Genomic DNA, 20694 nt, shown 5'->3' on the forward strand with positions numbered 1-20694 from the left:
CACTAGGATCTTGACTTGTTTAGTACAATGGGAAATATTTTCTGATGTAGACCCACAGTTCTCGAGCTACTGACAAATTTGAGGTTTGGGCTTAGTCAAATTTCCGTTTAAATAGAAAAATCGCCAATTATTTACAATTATTTACAACAGCCTTAGATTATTTACAACAGCCTCTATTTATAATGAAAAACGTTGAAATGAACGTAAAATGATGTTTTCCTTACTTTCTCCATGCGTTCTGAAGGAACATATTATTTTATTCGGTAAACTACGATATAAAAATACGAATAGGACATTTTAAAGATGATCTGATAATTATCTGGTTCTACGTGTTGAATTATAACTGAAAAATATGAATTAGAAAAATGAAATGAAATGAAATTTTTCAGTTTTACGTCCCACAGTTATGCCGGCTAGGCTAAAAGAAACGATGATGATGAGAAATAAATGAAATGATGGAATGAAGAAAGAAGAAGAAGGAGAAGAGGAAAGAATTGAGGAAACGGAAGAATCCCTAGGAAACCCACGTACACGGTGTTTGTACACCACAAAGTTCACTTAGCGCGAGCTGGGATCGAACCAGGGAGTCCAGGACTCCACGTGTCAGGGGTAAACACTCTACCACTGAGCTACCGCAGCCCCAAAATCTGAATTAGAGTCAAATATTATGATTTCATGTTTATTTTCTTCATGTTTATATTCATGCAGACTATTTTTTTTAATTATGTTAAACTTTTCTTGAATAAAATCCTGTATTAAACTTTTTAAACTGATTTTATGATGTAAAGTATGTGTAGATAAAAATAATTTCTCAAGAAAAAAACTTTTATATTCAGAGAACAAACAGTATCTGATTGATCATCCTGTATTTAACGTTTGTACTTATTCTAACAGTTGTACAAAAATGTTTAGTCTACTGTGATTTCTATGTGTAAATATGCTTATTTATTTATATTTAAATATTCTGTATAAACCAAAATACTTTATAACTCTTTAGTTTTACTTTTTCGTTTCAGATGGCATTCGAATTGACCGCTGATCGTAGAAGTAGCAAACAAACTACATGTTCGTTCGTTGATCTCTCAACATATTCGGACCTTAGATCAGTAGCTTCTGTACCTAGCTCAACTGTAGACGACAACGAACAAATACCAGAACCATTTCTAACGAAAGTAAAAAAATCATTAATCCGACTGGAGGTGTTAATTTGGAAAGGCATAGTCCATCGCAGACATCACTTCCTTATTACAATAATTGAGTTATTTCTTCCTATATTAGCTACAGTTCTAACGCTTTGGATTGAATGGGGTTTCCGAAGTAAGATTAATCTATCTGCTCAAAGTGGAGAAGTTGAACGTGTCATTTTAGCTAAGAGAGCTCTTGAGTATAAATCTCAAAATAATATTTATGGTTTTGGTAACAGGATCTTCACGCAAAATGCTGAAGGTATGTATAACAGAAACTTTCTTTTTTTCAGAAACTGAACATAAGGAATATACAACATACATTCAAAAAAGCTTACCTTCAGCATTTCTGCACACCTATGAGGTAAGTAGTTTGAATACTTGTTTAGTTACTATTTGTTTCTAGTGTCTAAGATTTGGGAAAAGACTATATACGAAGTCCAGCTACTAGCACAACAGGTGGAACATTAAAACTTTAAAAAATCACTTAGCATCATAGATTTATAAAATAACCACTAGAGGCACAATCGGCATCACTATCTACTATGTGATTCCAGCTAAGTGCGTTGCCAATTGAACAGTCATTTGTTTTCCACATGTATGGGAAAAATAATTCGCCTCAATTTGTTTCAATGTGTAAGGGATATTATTAAGTAAAGATCTAAACAATATATCTGACTAGAACTCATCTAACCATATCAGTTATTTAAAAACACGATATTATTAATGGATTAATAGAAAAAATGAAATCTTTAAGTTTCACGTCCCACGGTTATGCTGGATAGGCTAAAGGAGACGATAAGAAATGGATGAAATGTTGGAATGAAGAACGTTGGAAGAAACGGGAGAACCACGATAAAACTCACGCACACGGTGTTTGTCCACCACAAAGTTCACTTGGCGCGAGCTGGGATCGAACCAGGAGCCCCAAGCAGCAGAGATGAACGCTCTACCACTGAGCCACCGCGGCCTCAATGGATTAAAAGAGTAGGCCTATCATATATTCGAAGCATGGAATAATGCAGTACTTTTATTGTTTTTATAAATTCACTCGGACATCTATCTGAAAATGGAGTAGGAATATCAACTGTAGATCAACTACGTTATGATTAAAGATGAGAAAAATGAGACAAGAAGAAAGTTGTTGAAATAGGTGGTTTCAATCCAAAATGGTGGGATTTTGACAATCGCATCCACACTGGTATCGCTCGCACTACGTTAAATGAAAAAGCAACATTGCCAGTTCAATCGACTGTTTTGTTGTTCCATCACAATATCAACAATACAGCACTTGGAAAACGGATTTAGGTTGTTCTAGGTTCCCCACACATAATAATATACCGGTACAAGTTTTCCGTGTCATTTTTGCGTACCCCTACGTTCCTTTGAAGTAACTTTCTGGAATAAAAATATTGCTTTTTTCACTTGACATAGTGCATCGTACCAGTATAAATCTCAAACGACTGGTACGATTGGAAAAAGTTCACAATTTTAGATTAAAAATCATTACTTCCAATAATTTCATCTCTTTCCATCTTTTCGTATCTTTAATCATAACGAAGGTGTCCTATGACCCAGGACTTGATACACCCAGTATATCTCAGCTTTTACCTTCCCGGAATTCATATTTTCTCCGCAATTTACAGCTTTTTTCGGTTCCTTAAGTTTCTCTATGTTCACAACGCATTGCAGTTCCTGCTTTTACGTTAATAAACTTCAGAATTTCCCACCATTTGGCCTTGTAGAGCAATTAATATAAATTGAAAATGGTGTTTAAATACAGGCTACGGAAGGAACTGAATGCATGCCAAGCGAGCGATCAGTATCGAAACGGAGCCGACCTGTACGGAAGACAGTTGTGGAACCAAGCCACGTAACATGCGGTGGTCAGTGTTGTACAGTTTCTGGTTATGAGTTGTTGCATGTTTGGTGTTCTGCTCTTCTTGTATTAGTTTATCCCGCTTAAGAGTTTTACAATGGATCGCTAAGCAAAGTGTTTTCTTGTTTCTAATAAAAGTGAGCAATGTTTAACTTGTCCAGAATTAAACGAAACGAGGAGAAGAACATGATTTAGAATGGACAGAAAGTTGTCCAGAATTAAACGAAACAAGGAGAAGAACATGATTTACAATGGACAGAAAGTTGTCCAGAATTAAACCAAACAAGGAGAAGAACATGATTTACAATGGACAGAAAGTTGTCCAGAATTAAACGAAACAAGGAGAAGAACATGATTTACAATGGACAGAAAGTTGTCCAGAATTAAACGAAACAAGGAGAAGAACATGATTTACAATGGACAGAAAGTTGTCCAGAATTAAACGAAACAAGGAGAAGAACATGATTTACAATGGACAGAAAGTTGTCCAGAATTAAACGAAACAAGGAGAAGAACATGATTTACAATGGACAGAAAGTTGTCCAGAATTAAACGAAACAAGGAGAAGAACATGATTTACAATGGACAGAAAGTTGTCCAGAATTAAACGAAACAAGGAGAAGAACATGATTTACAATGGACAGAAAGTTGTGCAGAATTAAACGAAACGAGGAGAAGAACATGATTTACAATGGACAGAAAGTTGTGCAGAATTAAACGAAACGAGGAGAAGAACATGATTTACAATGGACAGAAAGCTAGTATTCAATACTATTAACGATGACAATGCACATGATTGGCAAAAGGTTGTAGGAATTAGTAAAGTAGTATGTTCCCAAGGACATTTTTAACATTGACGAAACGTCTTTGTTTTTACAATGTCCTTCCCAGCAAAATCTTCGTTGTTAAAGGGGGAAAAGAACCGTGGAACGTGGAAGTGAACACATTAAACTTCGCCTCACTGTGATGTTTGGTGCAAATATCGATGACCTGAAAAGGTTCCAGCAATTCACACTTTTTCTGTACCTTTAACTGCTCTGGTGGGGTCTCACAGACCTGCCGTCGTATGTTCTCTGTAAATTTAAAGGTGCTTAACAGATAACGCTAGTTTTTGTTCCTCATAGTTTGCCGTAAACTAAAATATTATTGTATTAATAGGAAGAAAAGAAAGTATAGTGACTTGTTGCAATCTGAGCTACGTTGAGATCTGATTAACCCAGTGGCGTAGGGAAGGGGGGCCCAGAGGAGCCGGGCCCCCCCAAAGAGGTCCGACAATGCTCTTTAGTACTTTGATGTTTGTAATTTTTTATATATTTTTATGTTTATATATTTTTTGTTTGTAATTTTTCTATATGTACCTATAACAGCACTTGCCCCCCCCCCAAACACACATCCTGGCTACGCTACTGGATTAACTGGATTACCTTTGACTTTTATAAATTTCGTGTTTTAAATAACACAGCAAATGCCACGGTACAAATATCTGTTGGAGTGTGAATGTGGGATTATGATTTACTTGAAAATGGCAAGGCAAGGATTAAATATAAAAGAGATTCCTCAAAGTCTTGAAAACAGCGGAAAGAGAAAACACGCGAAGAAACTGTAAGTGATCTAATTAAAGATAAAATGGAATTGAGTTATCATCAATCGTTAGTGACGAATCTTCAACAGCAGTGATGACGTAGAAGAAAGACCTGACAGTTATTTTCAATCAGACTCGCGTTGCATATTTCAAGATGAAAATAGAAAAAAAGCAGAAAATCCATTCATTGTTTTCGTGAAAAAAAAACGTTTTATTCAGCCTCATATTTCTGAATGGGACACTAGTAACTTTCCAGTGTCAACAAATTCAAATCATTAAACAAATTCATATATATTGGTAACTGTGTAATACGTGAAACAAGCAGATGAATACTGACTTAGCCCTGTAATTAGAGAAAAACACAATAAAATTAATATGGAAGAAACAATTGGACTCTGTCAGACCCACTGGAGTGTAAGTGCAACTTAGTTTCACCAGAGTAGTTGAGGGTTAAGTCCCTTAAAAATGTGAAAGAGGGGATTCATATCCGAGAATCTAACATAAAGAGAAATTCATAGTTTATATGTCCAGTTCAGCAATCACTTCATTTCAAAGGTCTCTCAAACCTTAGGAAGCAAATGTTGATGAAAATTGAGTAGGGTACTACTAAAGTTAAACAATGTGGTTTGAAAATTCTTAGAGGAAATCAACAACAGTTACGATTTGAGATCAAAACAAGTAACAGATATTAAGACCTTAGATTTTGTTCTCTCTACTATGTTCCAATCTATGAATTATTTGCAATAATTTTAATTACATATCCAGTAATGTTCTTCAGCAATGAGATAAGGTCTTTTAAAGGGTCGGTAGCGTATTTAGAAAAAGTGGTCAGATGAAACACTAATAACTCCTTGATTTTTCTTCTATTACGCAAAATTAAATATTGATTTATAATAACAATAATCTCTAGTATATGTTTGTTCCCTTATTGCTTTTTCGTTTAGACCGAGAGACATGTAAAGGAGTATTTTCCTGTGTCTTCGTGATCTTGCAACAAATGTAACCATAAGATGTCTGATTCCAAATTGTAAAGTATTTTGTATGTAGTTCAAAGTCTAATAAATATCTTTTCTATCTATTTTAATATTTGACTTTTTTTTGCAAGAATGTGAATAGTTTACCAGCAAGTTAAAATAATAGTTAGATTGTTTTACTGTTTCGTTAAAGGATTTATCTTATTATAGATGTGAATTCTTAACCCATTTATTCACTAGTTTGAAATTTGGCTGCAGAACACGATAAAAAAAAAAAAAAAAACTTATTAACATTGATCATCGCTTAAAGGAGCTACGATGGCTTAGTGGTAAAACTCTCATTCCGGTGTGTGGGAATTTTGTTCAATCGAAGCTCGCGCCAAGTGGACTTTGTTGTAGGCAAACTGAGTCCGTGGATTTTCTCGGAGTTCTCCCACTTTCTTCTTTCATCTTTTTATTCGTTATCATTATCACCGTCTGTCTCCCTTAGCCTGAGTGCATAAGATGGAACATTAAAACCAAGAAAATCACTTAGCACCATAGATTTATAAAATAACCACTAGAGGCACCATCAGCATCATTATTTATGTGATTCCAGCTACTAGCACGTTGCTAATTGAAGTCATTTGTTTCCTACTTCTACGGCTAACGAATTTGCATCTATTTGTTTCAATATGTAAGTGATGTTATCAAGTGAAGATCTAAATAAGTGATCTGAGTAGAACTCATCTAAAATAAATCAATTATTTAAAAACACAACATTACTTATGGATTAAAGGAGTATCATATATTCGAAGCGTGAAATAATGAATTGTTTTTATTGTGTTTATAAATTGACTCGGACAGCTATCTGAAAGTGAAGTGGGAAAAGCTATGCACGTAAACGCAGGGTACAAATAATACTAAAACATAATAAATATTTCACGTTTCTGTACTCCTCATATGCTCCACGTTGGTACGTGCATATTAAAAATAAGCTATTCAGATTTAATTTCAATTGTTGTAATTCAGAAAATGGAATTACGTCGTTTACAAAACATTTGATATACTTACTAGTAATGAGAAAAAGTACCTTGATACATGCTAACCAAACCAAATCAATATTTTAGCTTCTAGGCTGTTATCAGAAAATAAAGTTGAGACGGAAGTTTGTGAAGAAAAGACTCTTCCGGTTCGATTGATTCAAGGGATTAATGAGAAGTTTGATTAGGAAATATGAATAATCCTTAACTACAAGTTTGATCAGTAATCGTACCTGGTTTTCAAGAGTACTGTTGGTGTTTCTCAAAACATTAATTAGGATGTTTGCGTTCAAATCTTTGATCGGAGGAGAATTAAGAAATAATTTGATTGCTTTCTTTCTTTACCACATAAAATCAGAGATGATTTCAGAAAGTTTCAACCGTAGTGGAAATCGAAATAAACGGTGGATGCAACTATTGCTGCGAAAATACTGGTGACCGTGGTTGAGCCCAAACTTAAGAAATACTCCGAAGGATTTGTTTGCTCCGGAGGCAAATTTTTCCCAACACTTTGAAATCATCACTGTTTAGGATTATTCCTTTACGCGATGCAGTTTAAATAAACAACTATTTCGTAATTGTAAATTAGTTTCCAAGGTCACATTTTCACTTGAAAGAAATTAATGTCAAAATCATTATTGCTAACAAACTCAAACCAATCTATAAATATACTTTTGACTTCACTAACAGGCTACTTTAGTAAAATCAAGAATTAGTACACTGAAAAGTTTGACAAGATACAACATTGCATTAAAACACTCATGGCATACTTGGATACTTAAACTTGAAGTCAAATGCTAAAGCATTTGCTTACTACTGGATTTAAATTTAGCGTCTATATCAATACAAAGACTATATAAGATGTGGACCTACACCTTAACGTGCGATCCGAACCACATGAAAATGAAATGAAATGAAATTATTAAGTTTTACGTCCCAGGATTATGCCGGTTAGGCTAAAGGAGACGGTGATAATGAGAAATGAATAAAATGATGAAATGAAGAAAGTGGGAGAAAACGGGAGAACCCCGAGAAAATCCACGAGCACGGTGTTTGTCCACCACAAAGCTTAGACGGCGCGAGCTGGTATCGAACCAGGGACCCCAAGCACCGGAGGTGAACGCTCTACCACTGAGCCACCGCGCTCCCCCCCCCCCGAACCACATGAGCTCTTATCAGAAAATGAACCCGGGTGTCCCGCTCCAAAGACTCATATGTTAACCATGTAGCCACAAGGAAGCTCTGCGTTTGGTTATGACTTTGGTCCATTGTGGAGTGCTTACATCTAATACATACCCTTGTAGTTGTTCGGATTCCACTGTAGCAAGTTGTCTCGTCTCATATAGCCTTGAAACTGAAAAAGGTTGAATCCTATCAATCAATCAATTGATGCATATATCAAAGACCCTATTTGACGCGCATTTTAGTGCATATTGTTTTAAACAGTATGATTAATGCGTTGGCATATTGTACGTACTTTATTACAGTTAAATAAAACCTTGTGCTACTTCTTGGGTTTATCTAGATCAGTGCTATTCAACCAGGGGTACCGAAAATTTTTCTGCAGGTACCGGTACGTAATGCTGCTTCTGGGGGTCTATTGGAAATGTTTGTTGACAGTTCACTGCAAATGAAATTCGATAATTTATGAATTTGTGACTTTTGTATCTATGCTCGAAAAGAATACAATGAAATCAGTGACAGTGCTATTTCACAACTTCCATTTCCATCAACATATTTCTGTGAACAAGGATTCTCTGCATTAACATCAATAAAAACGAAGCACAGAAATTGGCTGAATCCAGACACCGCTCTGATTCTCGCATTCTCGAAGATTCGACCAAGAATCGAGGAGTTGACGTCCCGGAAACAATCTCAGTCATCTCATTAACAGGTTAGTTCTAAAGTTATTTTTAGATTTTGAATTTTTAACATTGTCCTTAGTGTACGAATTATCATGGAGGGTAAGGAGAAAATCCTCCTCAGTAGAATTGGATGTCTCCTATATGTTTTGAAATTTCCTATGTTAATTTTTTACTTTATCCCCCTGTAAATAGTTTTCGATTGGCACACTGACTGTCTTTTGTTGCGTCTCTATTTGTCTCAATTTGTAATCAATAGAACATATGTATTAGCTACGTTTAATAATTTCATTTCGATTTAATTTCTTTTAAACAACTTTAGGGGTACACAATTGGATGACGAATTGTGTCTAGGAGTACGAGGAAAAAGGTTGAATAGCACTGATCTAGATCGACTAGAGTAAAACAGAAAATGACAGTAAAGATTAAACTGTAGCACATCGATGCGTCATATTATGATTACAATCACTTCGTGATGCACAAATATTTAAAGTTGCATTAAGTGCTTTAAATAGCAATAAACAACGATCACTATATCCCTTTCAACACGGGGAAACACAATTGTGCGAGTTGATTAAAATCGATGTAGAAGTGTCCACTGTTACTTTTGTTCTTCGAAACGGCGCTGCGTGCGGTGATTGTGTAAGTTTCGTTCAACGATTTTCAGTTGTTTTGATATTTGATAGACCATTTTTGGCGCGTACAAGAAGAAGGGAAAGTAATGTTCTCAACGAAGCCATGACAGTCACCGTGTTGAACGGGGTATTAAATATCCTTTCTGCAACCACACATTCAACTTGTGATCTTTATTATACTTCCTGTCAGCCTAATGTGGCTACTGTCACCAGGGACGTGCACAGGAATTTATTTCGGGAAGTTCAAACTTTTTCGAGGGTCCAAATTCAATATAAGAATATATCAAAATTTCTAAAATTATCCCTGAAATTAGACTAAATTTAAGGAAAAGTAGGAATTTTTGGGGACTCTAGACCCCCAGGATCCAGCCCCTACGTATGTCCGAGACTGTCACTGATCTTCAGTAGATAAATTATCGATTACTTTGAAGTTTTCTAGAGAGCTATAAACCTAACCTCATATATGATCAAAATAATAGGAATTTTAGTTTGTTGGGCAATTGAGCAAGGTCGCTGCAGTTGGAGGAACTAACAAATGGGCGACGACAATAACATTAGTTTGCACATTAAAATACTTTTGCATATAAAAAATTTCCGAAATCTGAAGATACGTGTAACTTAAGAGTGACACGGCGTACCATTTTCTCTTTTAAATTTTTCTATACAGTGATAAGCTGCACAAGAATTTGAGAATTTTTTCCCTCCGAAGAAACGTCATTAATAACACGCAATGCCATTCAAGTGAGCTTTTGTCATACACAAGTACAGTTCAAGGCGCAACAGTTTGTAGTGCCAATTGTGCCTCTAGTGGTTTTCTATAACTTTTTATAACTCTATGCTGAGCACAATTGTGGATGTTTTCTTTTTTCAATACTCAATGAACACAGAAGTAATTCTATCACAAAACTCGTTTTTTTTTTTTTAAAGCTCGTATTAAAACATTACAACGAAAACACGAAAATTGCACCATAGTGTACTAATTGAATCAGGACGACGTGTGTAACTACCAGGTTAATATTAATAAACAAAAAACTCAATTTGAAAATTTTTAGCGATTATCGAGTTTTGAAAAAAAAAATACTTGCCAATTACTAGCAAAATCAATCACTTTGTCGTTCACTTTCAACCTGCTACGAGGGTACACTGATAAAGATTGGACCTTTCCCTGAAGGAATTAAGGTAAAAGGTTGAAACTAGCATACTGTTCTGCATATTCCCTCTATAAATCAATGCACTGGCGATATATGTTATGCAGGTTCTGAAGTAACTGCAATTAAAATTCTTCCAACTGCTTGTATGGCTACTCACTTTAAACATTATTTGCCTCCTGAATACTCCTAAAACGTTGTCGTTTTAAAGTTTTTTTTTTTTTTGAGATTGGTATACGGATTATAGGAAGAGAGTGCAAGCTCAGACGAATACGGTGGGTGCGGTAAAATTGTAAAGCCTAAGGAGGCCAATTTCATTATTGTTTCACTTGTAGTGTGTGACGAACAATTGTCTTGCAACATCGCCAGTTAGCAGTTCCAGAAAATCTTGCTCAGTTTCCGCGATATTCCGAAACGACACCGAAGTCTCCACATATTTATCTTGTTCGATTGTCGGAGGTTTTGAGTTACAGTATACTTCGTTACAATCTTTGTCGTATCCGATTCTTTGTTGATCATAGTGGCACACTCTTGTGTGATATACCCAAATATATAACAATACCTTTGGTTGATATTCTCCGGTCCCCGATGATCATGTCATGGATGCCTTTCACATTTTCGGACTCAGAATCCGAAACATACATTCCATTGGACACTGAAATGGTCCGTTTTAAACTTGCCGTGTGTTACATATGAAGGGCCATTGTTACCCAAAGTTTGTGACATTTCTTCATGGATCTGCCTCGCATTCATTTGGAGAAGCACAAACTTGATTCATGGTCCTATGCTCTTCTTCATTCAACTTTTTTTTCGAGGTGCTGCCATTTTCAGTTTGTACTCATAATAAATGGGGACATTGAGCATAGAAGCATAAACACAAGTTCCAGCTTCGTAGCTTAATTCCTTCAAGGTAAAGTTCAATCTTTATCAGAGCAATTCGTATTTTTATTTGAGTAATTGTGTTAAGAACCGGAGCCATGGGAAAGTATTGCAGTCATGTGTTCGACAACCAGAAGGTGCTAGTGCACCATTTTTGAAACAAACCATTGGATGCACAGGCATAAAATTTGTAAATTCATACTTACTATCCTATACACAGAACATCCTACCATCAAAATAAGAAGAAAATGTTCGTATGAACCTATGGGAGAAAAGTGTATAGTTTCAGAGCTAAGATTGCCTAAAACCATGGAAAAATATTATTTGATACGCGATATTTGGAATATGAGAACCGTGGCACTGGCGGTCTATAGGTCTACCGAGTACAGAAAGTCACTTCTGCATTGTCTTAAAATACTTTTTTCAGGAATGTGCAGCAGGTGCGCAAGGGATTCCCTAGAGGGCATAAGGGATTCCGAGAATGCTCAAACGTAAGAGTGGGTCCAAATTAGGTGAAAAGGAAGCCTTGACAGCACTAAATACGGAATGTGTTGGCAGGAAGTCGATATCGTAAAGGAAAAATTTGACTTGTGCGAACTGTGCGTGATTGCATAAGAACACGGAGAGGGGTGAGAATTTAACGATTTCGACTGAGGATTCCTGTGGTGATCTCTTTCAGTCACATCAGACAAACCTACACCTGGAAGGAAACTTAATCATTTTCGCAACGAACATGAAAAGTTCTGTGGTGTATGTAGGTCACGTGGTAGGTAGTAATGAGGATTTTTTTCCAAGAGATTTATATGAACGTTTTTCTTTTCTTATTTTGATGTGTAACATAACCATTTTCAGTTTATGACTCAAGAATGGTACCAGTGCCGTGCCATGAGTGGGAAGCGAGCGGGCTGCTGGGCGCCGAAGTAAGGGGCGCAAAATTCGGGGGAAAAAGAAAAGGAAAAAGAGAGAGGAAAAATTACTTGGAATATTATTAGTATGTACTTACTTCGTTTTTCTGTTTTAGGAAGTGGCCCTATAATGTTATTCACGTTAGGAAAATGCTGTATACAAAATGTAATTCATGTTAGGAAAATGCTGTATACAAAATGTAATTAAAAATATAATAAAAAGTACTCAAAATCAACGAAAAGCCGGGTTTATTTTTGAAAATTTTCTTACACTTCGTACCAACCATGGTGAGGCTTCGCGGCTGGTCTGTGGACCTCAGTCATATTTATGGGGGCGCTCTCGTACACTCACCCTGGGCGCTGATTTTCCACGGTACAATACTGAATGGTACTGTAGAAAGTATTTTGCAAGTACCTTTAATTAAATTAATCATTTTAAAATAACTATATTGGTTACAAACTAAGTATTGTCTATTAACTATAGATATGTGCAAATTTGAGTAATAATGTTGTTTATTGCATTTTGTTATTTGACAACAATAAGTAACTCATTCTTTTTCTTAAGCTATAGTGAACTCCTACTTAAAAAGATAAGGAATTGATTTTGCTCCTTGTCCTCTGTAACAGAAGGGGAGTGTGACATGTATCTAGGACGTTGCTTCCTTAGCGCAGTTTAAACCTGCAATCATACTTAAAGCAAGCCCTTAACCATGATATTAAAGGGAGTCCAGAAAAAAAACTAGAAATCTATTAAAACAAATGTATTGATTGCACGTAAATGAGAATACTTGACAAACCTAGTAACACAGATTTCCTCATAGGTACTACCGCCCCAAACATAGTGTTTGATTTTAAGTATTTCATTTCGATTGAATTAATCCAAGAATAATTTATTATTTATCTATTACAGATGTATTCAGCAATTTTTCAGAAATATTTCCGCAAGATGTGGAGGAGGAAATAGTAGGTATTTTCTTTGGCACAATGTTTTAAAAACATTTTTTTTCAATATTTCTATAAAATTGATACTATATCTAAATGGTTGATGCCATACTTTACAACTATGTTTCTCAAACTGTGAGTCTTAATGTTTCCCCATGTGGTCCTCTCAGATTAGACATTAATCCTAAACAGAGATAAAAATAAAGAAACTGAATTGTGCATCATGCACTATATACGGGGTCAAACCAGTATAGATTATACAATTTAATTTACTATGTACGGTAAGACGAGGAGAGACTCCGCACTTTTTCGTAACTGACTAGAACAACAACATCTCTAATTTTATTCAAAGTTATCTACGTGAAAATTTAACTACAACCTATGCACCATAAGTAAAAATGCAGGCTATGCACTTTACAAAGAGTTTCAAAGAATACCTTTTTTAAAAAAATTACTGAATCATTGAATTTTGAGCGCCTTAAGAAACACGAGGAAAGATTTTTCTCCTTCTGCAAGTTCACCGCATGAATATTATTTCTTCCACAGTCCACGTTCAATGTTCTATACAGAGTACATATTTCGTGTATCCATTTCGAACACGTAACACACTGCATCCAGTCTGATTTGGAAATCGTGGGGAAATAGTTTTCCCGACATTCTACAAAATTTTTCACATCTTGTCAGGCGCAGGATGGTCTTTTTCAGGTGCTTTAGCTGTCTATCCTGCCTTGATACTAGAAGTTGTAAACAAGTTCTTTGTTTTCCGCTTGCAAGTCTGGAAGCCGAATTGAGCACTTCGGCTAACTGTTTAAACCTTTTACCTTGGCGATGAACTATTGGAATGAGACTAAGTTGGTGAAAGTGCTTACTGAGACTTTCTATACAACTACAAAAGTATAAAAGTAACCAAGAAAATTCTGTCGCTTTTTCACCCACCACTTTCGAACATCTATATGTCACCTAAGACGTACCTGGAAGATTAAAAATAGTCTCCATCAGCATTGACGACCTTCTGCCAACGTTCTGGGAGGCCATGGATTCCATCGCTGTAGAACTTGGTGGGCCGAAAAAGGTATCAAGTGCACATTTCACCTCTACTAAGAATATGAACTGGCGTGCTCTAAGGTGATTGTTCAAGGAATGGAACAAGTGATAATCGAACGGTGCAATATCTAAGGAGTATGGCGGATGCAATAATGTTAAACATTCAAGGCGTAGAATGGTGTCCCGGGTCCCGCTACATGGGGCTTAGCGTTGTCTGTAACAGGAGGACTTCTACGACTCCTTTACAATTCAGAAATGCTGGCTCCAGAGTTTTGAGTTTTTCTTGAACACGGCTCAACTGCTGGCAGTACACAGTTGCAATGATGCTCTGACCAGCTGGTAGCAGTTCCCGATGTACGATACCGCTAGCAGTCCACCAAAAACACAGGAGAACCTTCTTCTTGTGCAGTGTTGATTTCGGCTGTTTTGCAACCGGTTAATGGGATGCTAACCAATGGTGTTATCGCCGTGGAGGTTCGTACAGGATCCACTTCTCGTCACTTGTCAACACTCTTTCCAGAAGTTCTTCCTTAGACGAGACACCAAAGAAACACGGTGCCTGCTCGCGTTGCCTTCTGGCCCGAAGTCAAATCATGTGGAACTCATCAACAGAACTTGTAGTGCTTCCCAAGTTGATGGAGATGTTGCCGAATGGTTCCTTCACTCATACTGAATTGTATTCCCAGTTCCTTCTATGTTTGGATGCTGTTCACCTCAATTGTTGCGCGAAGATCTTCATTTTGTACATGTATTGGTCTTCCGGCACGTGGCGCGTCTTCGAGTGTTTCGTCACCGTCCTTAAACTTGTTAAACCACCGCTGTACTATCCGTTTGGTCACGACACCCTCACCAAAGTCCTGGCATATCTTCCGCCCCGCTGCAGCGGCGTTTGACCCCAGTTTGAACTCGTACAGCATGCATGCCCTTATGACTCTCTGTGGGGGTCCAATGTTCACTCTGTCCTTACGTACGTTCACATTGTAACTGAACTGCTTCAACCAGGTAGTATGTTGGATATACCCACATCAACCACTGACCTTCGCCTTATCTCCATTTGCATTCAACTCTCGGTATGAGGGCCAATTGAACACAAACTTCCACAAAAAGTGTCAGAACTTTCTTGATTATGTTTAGCGATATTAAAGGCATTGCTTATGTTCTTTGTTATTGATTCTGGGGCACAAATAAAGGATTTGGAGCTGCTGTTGGAGTCTATTGAGTTGCTTGCGAAGCTGTTGGTTTCGATGTGATAGATACGAGACTCCAGATCCTGTGAGTTAATATGATCAGATGTTTGGATGTGAATGAATGAAAGTGGAATATGATCAGATGTTTGTATGTGGATGAATGAAAGTGGACTAAGACCTAACCAGCAAGTACTAGAAATGAAAAAGGAGACTAAAAGAGATACCTGAAATGATACTCCATTTCCGCAAATGCAGCAACAATTCTTTTTCACGAAGAGAGAGATGCCGTACCAGTAATTTTTAATGATTTTGTAATTTTAGTGCAAAATCGTCCGGGAAGCAATCACAATACTGCAACAAATATTATATAAAATATTTGTTAACTAGAAACTCGCGTGCTCTGTACTATGATTTTTCAAACTTACCTTCAATAAAAATTTCCAAGGATAATTTTCCTATGAACGCGACCCATTCCATTCCACTTCGTTCGACTGCCTTCTATTGCACTAGATGAAACGAACGACAGTTGCACATCATTGTGGAATGTAAACGAGTTAATTTAGGGCAAAAAAGGGGGTAACCTAGAAGTAATAGTAATAAAAGGTATCTTTATTGTTTCTGGTTCTATTGAGTGTCCGTAATAACATATCAAAAGTCTACCAAAATCTAATCACGGGAAAGCCGCAATTTTGGGCCGCCATTTTGGATATTTTCATAAACCATTTCGATAAACTTCTCTTGTAATATCTTGGCAATGAATCAAGCTAGAGACTTTGTTCTTATCCCAAATCGAAGCTAATGAACAGTACAATCACCAGAGTGTACAATTAGTATAATTGTATGCAAAATTATTTAAATATGCTTACTGTTAGGCTGAAAACATTGTTGAGTTGGTCTTATTTTCTCACCTTCATGGTTAACAACTACGAAACCCTCAGAGATACTGAAAAACTCCCGAAAATGAAATTAATAGATCCCAGTCTTATCTTTCCATTGAAAACCAAAATTGTTTACCTATATATGAAAGTAACGGAGCTACGTGGTTTTATGTGATGCAAGGTGTTGTATTTTGAGTCACTCAGGTACTGTGGTTAGACATCAAAATAACAAGAAAGTTGGAAGAAACAACAAATGACGTTTTGGATCGCTGGGTAAGAAAAAAGTAACTGTAATTAAGCTTCCAAAGATCCATTTTCATTAAGTTGGTGCCAAAGTAAAGGGCATAAGCTTTTATTACAATTACATCTAGGTTACCCCAAGAACCATAATAACAAGTCTATAAATTAAAAATGGAGAAAAATATAATAAAATATATTGAAGTGTATATATATATATATATTGCGTTTAAAAATGTGATTGGAGTATATATGTACATAAATTTAGCAGCACTTTTGTTTTCGCGTTTCGCGTTTCATCACTAATGTAGCCTCCTCTTCCTTCACAGGAGGATAAAAGCTTGCCAGGACAGTTGATAACGGCTGTGAAGATGGAAGGTGGGCAGGATGAGCAGAATTTTCTGTGCCCGGAAATGGTTAAAGAAGGTGATGAGGTTGTAACACTAACGGAAAAAGGTGTGCAAGGTATTGAAAGGACATACAAAGAGAGAAACAATTCAGATTATCATGTAGTAGTAAGACAAAAAAGTTCACAAAACATGTAGGGCCAAGTTTGTTACTTTGAAATCCACATTCCATAAAGAAGAATCTAGTGATACCACATCGCTTTCACTGCGGTCAAATGAACATGATTTTGATTTCGAAAGTAATTGCTTTCTGTGTGGTACTGAGGTAACCGACGTAGATATTATGAAGAAGATGGAAAGAAAAGTGAAATCTGGTGCTCGGTAAGTACTGTAGAATTCAAAAGTACTATTTTTGACAAGATGACGGCATAACAAGTGAAGGTGCGTATTGCAGATGTTATTGATTTACCAGCTGCCAATGCGTGCTATCACAAGCAATGTCTAACTAACTTCCTGAATGGAAAAGCGATCCTGGAACAGTTCACTGACACACAGAAACTACCTTCCGGTCGTCCTGCGTATAACACTTTTTATCAAGTATTTCATCAGGTTGCAAAGCACATGGAAGAAAATTATGAAGAACAAAGAATGATAAAATGCCTAATGCTTGAAATGAAGGAATTGCTACCAGAAGGTCACGAACCATATTCTACTAAATTCATGAAACAAGTTGCTAGAATATTTTCAGGACAAAATCTTTGTTGTGACAGTAGCAGGAACACCTGATATTGTCACTTTCAAAAGCACGGCAGCTTATGTGTTGCAATACTATTATAACAGAAACCATTTTGATATAGAGGAAGATAAACGAAATCTGATAACATTATTGGGAATGAAATAAATAATATCCCAGTTCAGCAAGACGTATATCCATCACTTGAAGACATGAGTAGCCAGGAAAGCAATCTAAAGTTCCTGCCTGTTACATTGAGACTGTTTCTTTCAAAACTTGTCACGAAAAAAAAAAAAAACAATAAAGACAAGAAAGTGGCTGCAATAGGTCAGGCAATCATACATTCAGTGCGTCCAAAAGTCGAACTTACACCTTTACAACTTGAAGTTGGATCTGAACTTGGATAAAGATGTGGATTTCAGTTGCACTAAACACAGGAAAGAAGTTCGTTGTTGACCTTGTAAATCACATTGGATTTTGCTGTTCACATTCGGAAGTCCTGAAATTTGAGCGTACTACTACAACTGAGAGAGGAATAAGCATACCTGAACCTGTAGAACCGTCACATGCTGAATCCCGATTTATTCAGTATGCTGCAGACAACATTGATCACAACATTATAACGCTAGATGATCATGGCACTTTTCACGGCATGAGCATAATAGCGGCTGTAACGCCCGCTGGGCAATTTGGAACAATTATCAAGAAACGATAGGTGTAGTTTAAGGAACTTAAAGTTGCAGGAAACATTCCCATCACTCATTATCGCTCACAGGCAAGTAGAATGTGGTTTATACGTGGTAAAAGTCAAACCAATTAAAGATGTGGAATACCATGATTTAACAAAAAACATTGACATACTGTGGAGCATTTCACGTCATCTAATGCCAAGTGTACCTGACTGGCACGGCGTGAATCAAATGATTCACAAGAGTGAACATCATGCTGTATCGTCTGTGGTGGTTTTCCTTCCGTTGTACTTGAAAACAGTTGGAATCGTAAGCAACGAATCACAAGGTAGTCCGTTAAAGAAATGTATCCTGAGACTAGGAGGTCTACATAAGATTATGAGTTTCGTTGGATGCAATGGTTTTGTCATGACAGGATCCGGTTTGGCTGAAATTTTGGAGGTTGTGCGTGCAGGAAGCACTGTGAAGCATATGCTGTCGGGCAAAGCAATTGCCAATTGCCAGAGCTCTTTGTGGCCACATATTGGAGTCATCAGTCCTCAATACCATTCTAGCTAAGGAAGTAGTAAGTGCAGAACCTGAAAGTACTGATATAACCATAGCACGATTAACTTTTGAACTACTTCTGAAAGAAGAAATGTTGGCTTTTTAAATTCCTAATGACGTAATCAGCAGGCTTTACAAAAACGTGCAGGAAAAAACATGGAACTGAAAAACAGCAAATCTGCTGCACTATGGATGGTGTATTATCTGTCAGGAAAGTAAATGTACACCTATTTTTCGAGTCTGGCATTCCTGCGCTCCATCCGTGGAGAGTATGAGAATTAAATCAATCAAATGTTTACAGAGGGGCAAAGAGAAAAGTTTAATCTGAATAAGACATTGCAGAGAGGCACAAGCTGTGAATACGAATAGTGCATTGTGTAAATAAAGTACGGCACCGAAAGAGAAAGCCTGAATCAGCTGTTAAACGCAGAAAAAAGAGAAAGAATTGTCGAAGTGGGAACATAAAACACAAATACAATAAATACACCGACAACTAAAATTTCACCACGCCCTGATCTTGGTGTAGTGGTGAAGGTTCTGGCTCACAAATGCAAAGGACGCCAGTTCAAATCTCCGGCAAGGTAGTTTCTAAATTTTTTTCTTAATAATACATACAGCTCATGAAAGATAGTAAAAGAGGTTGTATTTAGTCTTTCGTGGCAATTATTATTGGTAATGTTTAGTACTGATAATACTTTTTGTCTTTGCGTATTGCTTTTATTCTTTTCTTCATTTCCAAAGAGAAGAATATCCGAACAAATGCCACCAAAATTCCTCTTATTTTGAATGTAAACGCCATTTGCAATTAGTGAAGAATAAAAATTGAACGTTTCAACGTAGCTGTAAAAAGTAAAAAGAAAAACATGGAACTGGAGGGGTTCGAATCCATACTCATGGTTATTAAAATACAATTTCTACATGTCTTACACTTCTCGACCACGTTTCTACGTTAGCAAGTAAAAGGCTTGTGTTTAGGTTAAGCTGGTCAATACATTTTGCAAAGAGGCCCGGTTTAGTTCTGACGCAGCACAGGTGCGAGAAGGCAGCAAAACACCTTTTTCTCTCTCCCTCTGTGTCTATTTATCTATCTATCTGTATACGTATATAACGCTATTTGTGAATGCCATAACCATCCTAATTTTCAGCGGATTGAGACGAAACTTGGCACAAACATTAATTGTTGAAATATCTTGATAAGTTCGTTAACCAGAATAATCAGATGAAAATGTTCAAAATTGCGGCCCTTCAAACTCTTAAAAAGTTCCAAGGGAACCAAATTTCGTCCATAAATAGGTATTCAGAAAGTTTGAGTAACTTTTCCTCTTTTACTGAAATATTGGACCCGATTAACCGCCTAAAGAAGATTCACGCCCTTTCGCTACGGTCAGGCTTTTTTTCTTTTTTTTTTCTTTTTTTTTTTTTTGCAGGAGGAGGGTTATTTTCGTATCGGAACAAGATGATTGTTAGTGATGATATGAAATTACACGTTGAAAGTGAAGTAACTAGTGAAACGTGTTATTTGAAAGAATAATATAATAAATGTGCTTTCCCCTAACACAGAGAACTGTAAATCATGTATTTCGCGTTCGGGAGCGTGAATGGCGAGGAGTGTTATTTGATTTGCTTTTTAGTAACACATTGCATTGCAAATAAAGGTAGGCAACATTAATGGTAAGTAAAATAATAATAATAATAATAATAATAATAATAATAATAATAATAATAATAATAATAGGTGTTGTTTGTGGCAAAGCAATATCTTCCTCAATTCTTCTTCAAACGTAATGATTGTAACGCCATATCCCCCTTACAAACAAAATATTAGCAATTTATATCGAGTGAACGGGAAATTGTGGAGTGATGGGAGCAACGTTGGACAGTATGCACTCATAGTAATCAGAAAAATAATCGATTTCAATGCAAAATGAACGAAGAGTCATTGTCATGGGGCCACGGCAGAGCTCTCCTTAGGAAAAATGTCGATAACTTACATCGAGAGAACAGGAGGTGATCGTAGGATA

The 20694-nt window shown here is 36.6% G+C and overlaps 1 protein-coding gene across 2 annotated transcripts in view; it reads left to right on the plus strand.

Annotated features, from left to right (window-relative positions):
* LOC145686627 (phospholipid-transporting ATPase ABCA3-like) overlaps nucleotides 1-20694 on the plus strand; it is a 252882-nt gene that overhangs the window by 30845 nt on the left and 201343 nt on the right. For both annotated transcript variants that reach the window (XM_081760095.1, XM_081760094.1), the window contains exons 2-3: nucleotides 1017-1446; nucleotides 12981-13033. In XM_081760095.1, coding sequence (XP_081616221.1) covers nucleotides 1017-1446; nucleotides 12981-13033 — 483 coding nt within the window. The remainder of the gene's footprint in view (nucleotides 1-1016; nucleotides 1447-12980; nucleotides 13034-20694) is intronic.

Source organism: Thermobia domestica, chromosome 5 (genome assembly GCF_964235325.1).
Source record: "Thermobia domestica chromosome 5, izTheDome1.hap1.1, whole genome shotgun sequence".
Taxonomy (NCBI): domain Eukaryota; kingdom Metazoa; phylum Arthropoda; class Insecta; order Zygentoma; family Lepismatidae; genus Thermobia; species Thermobia domestica.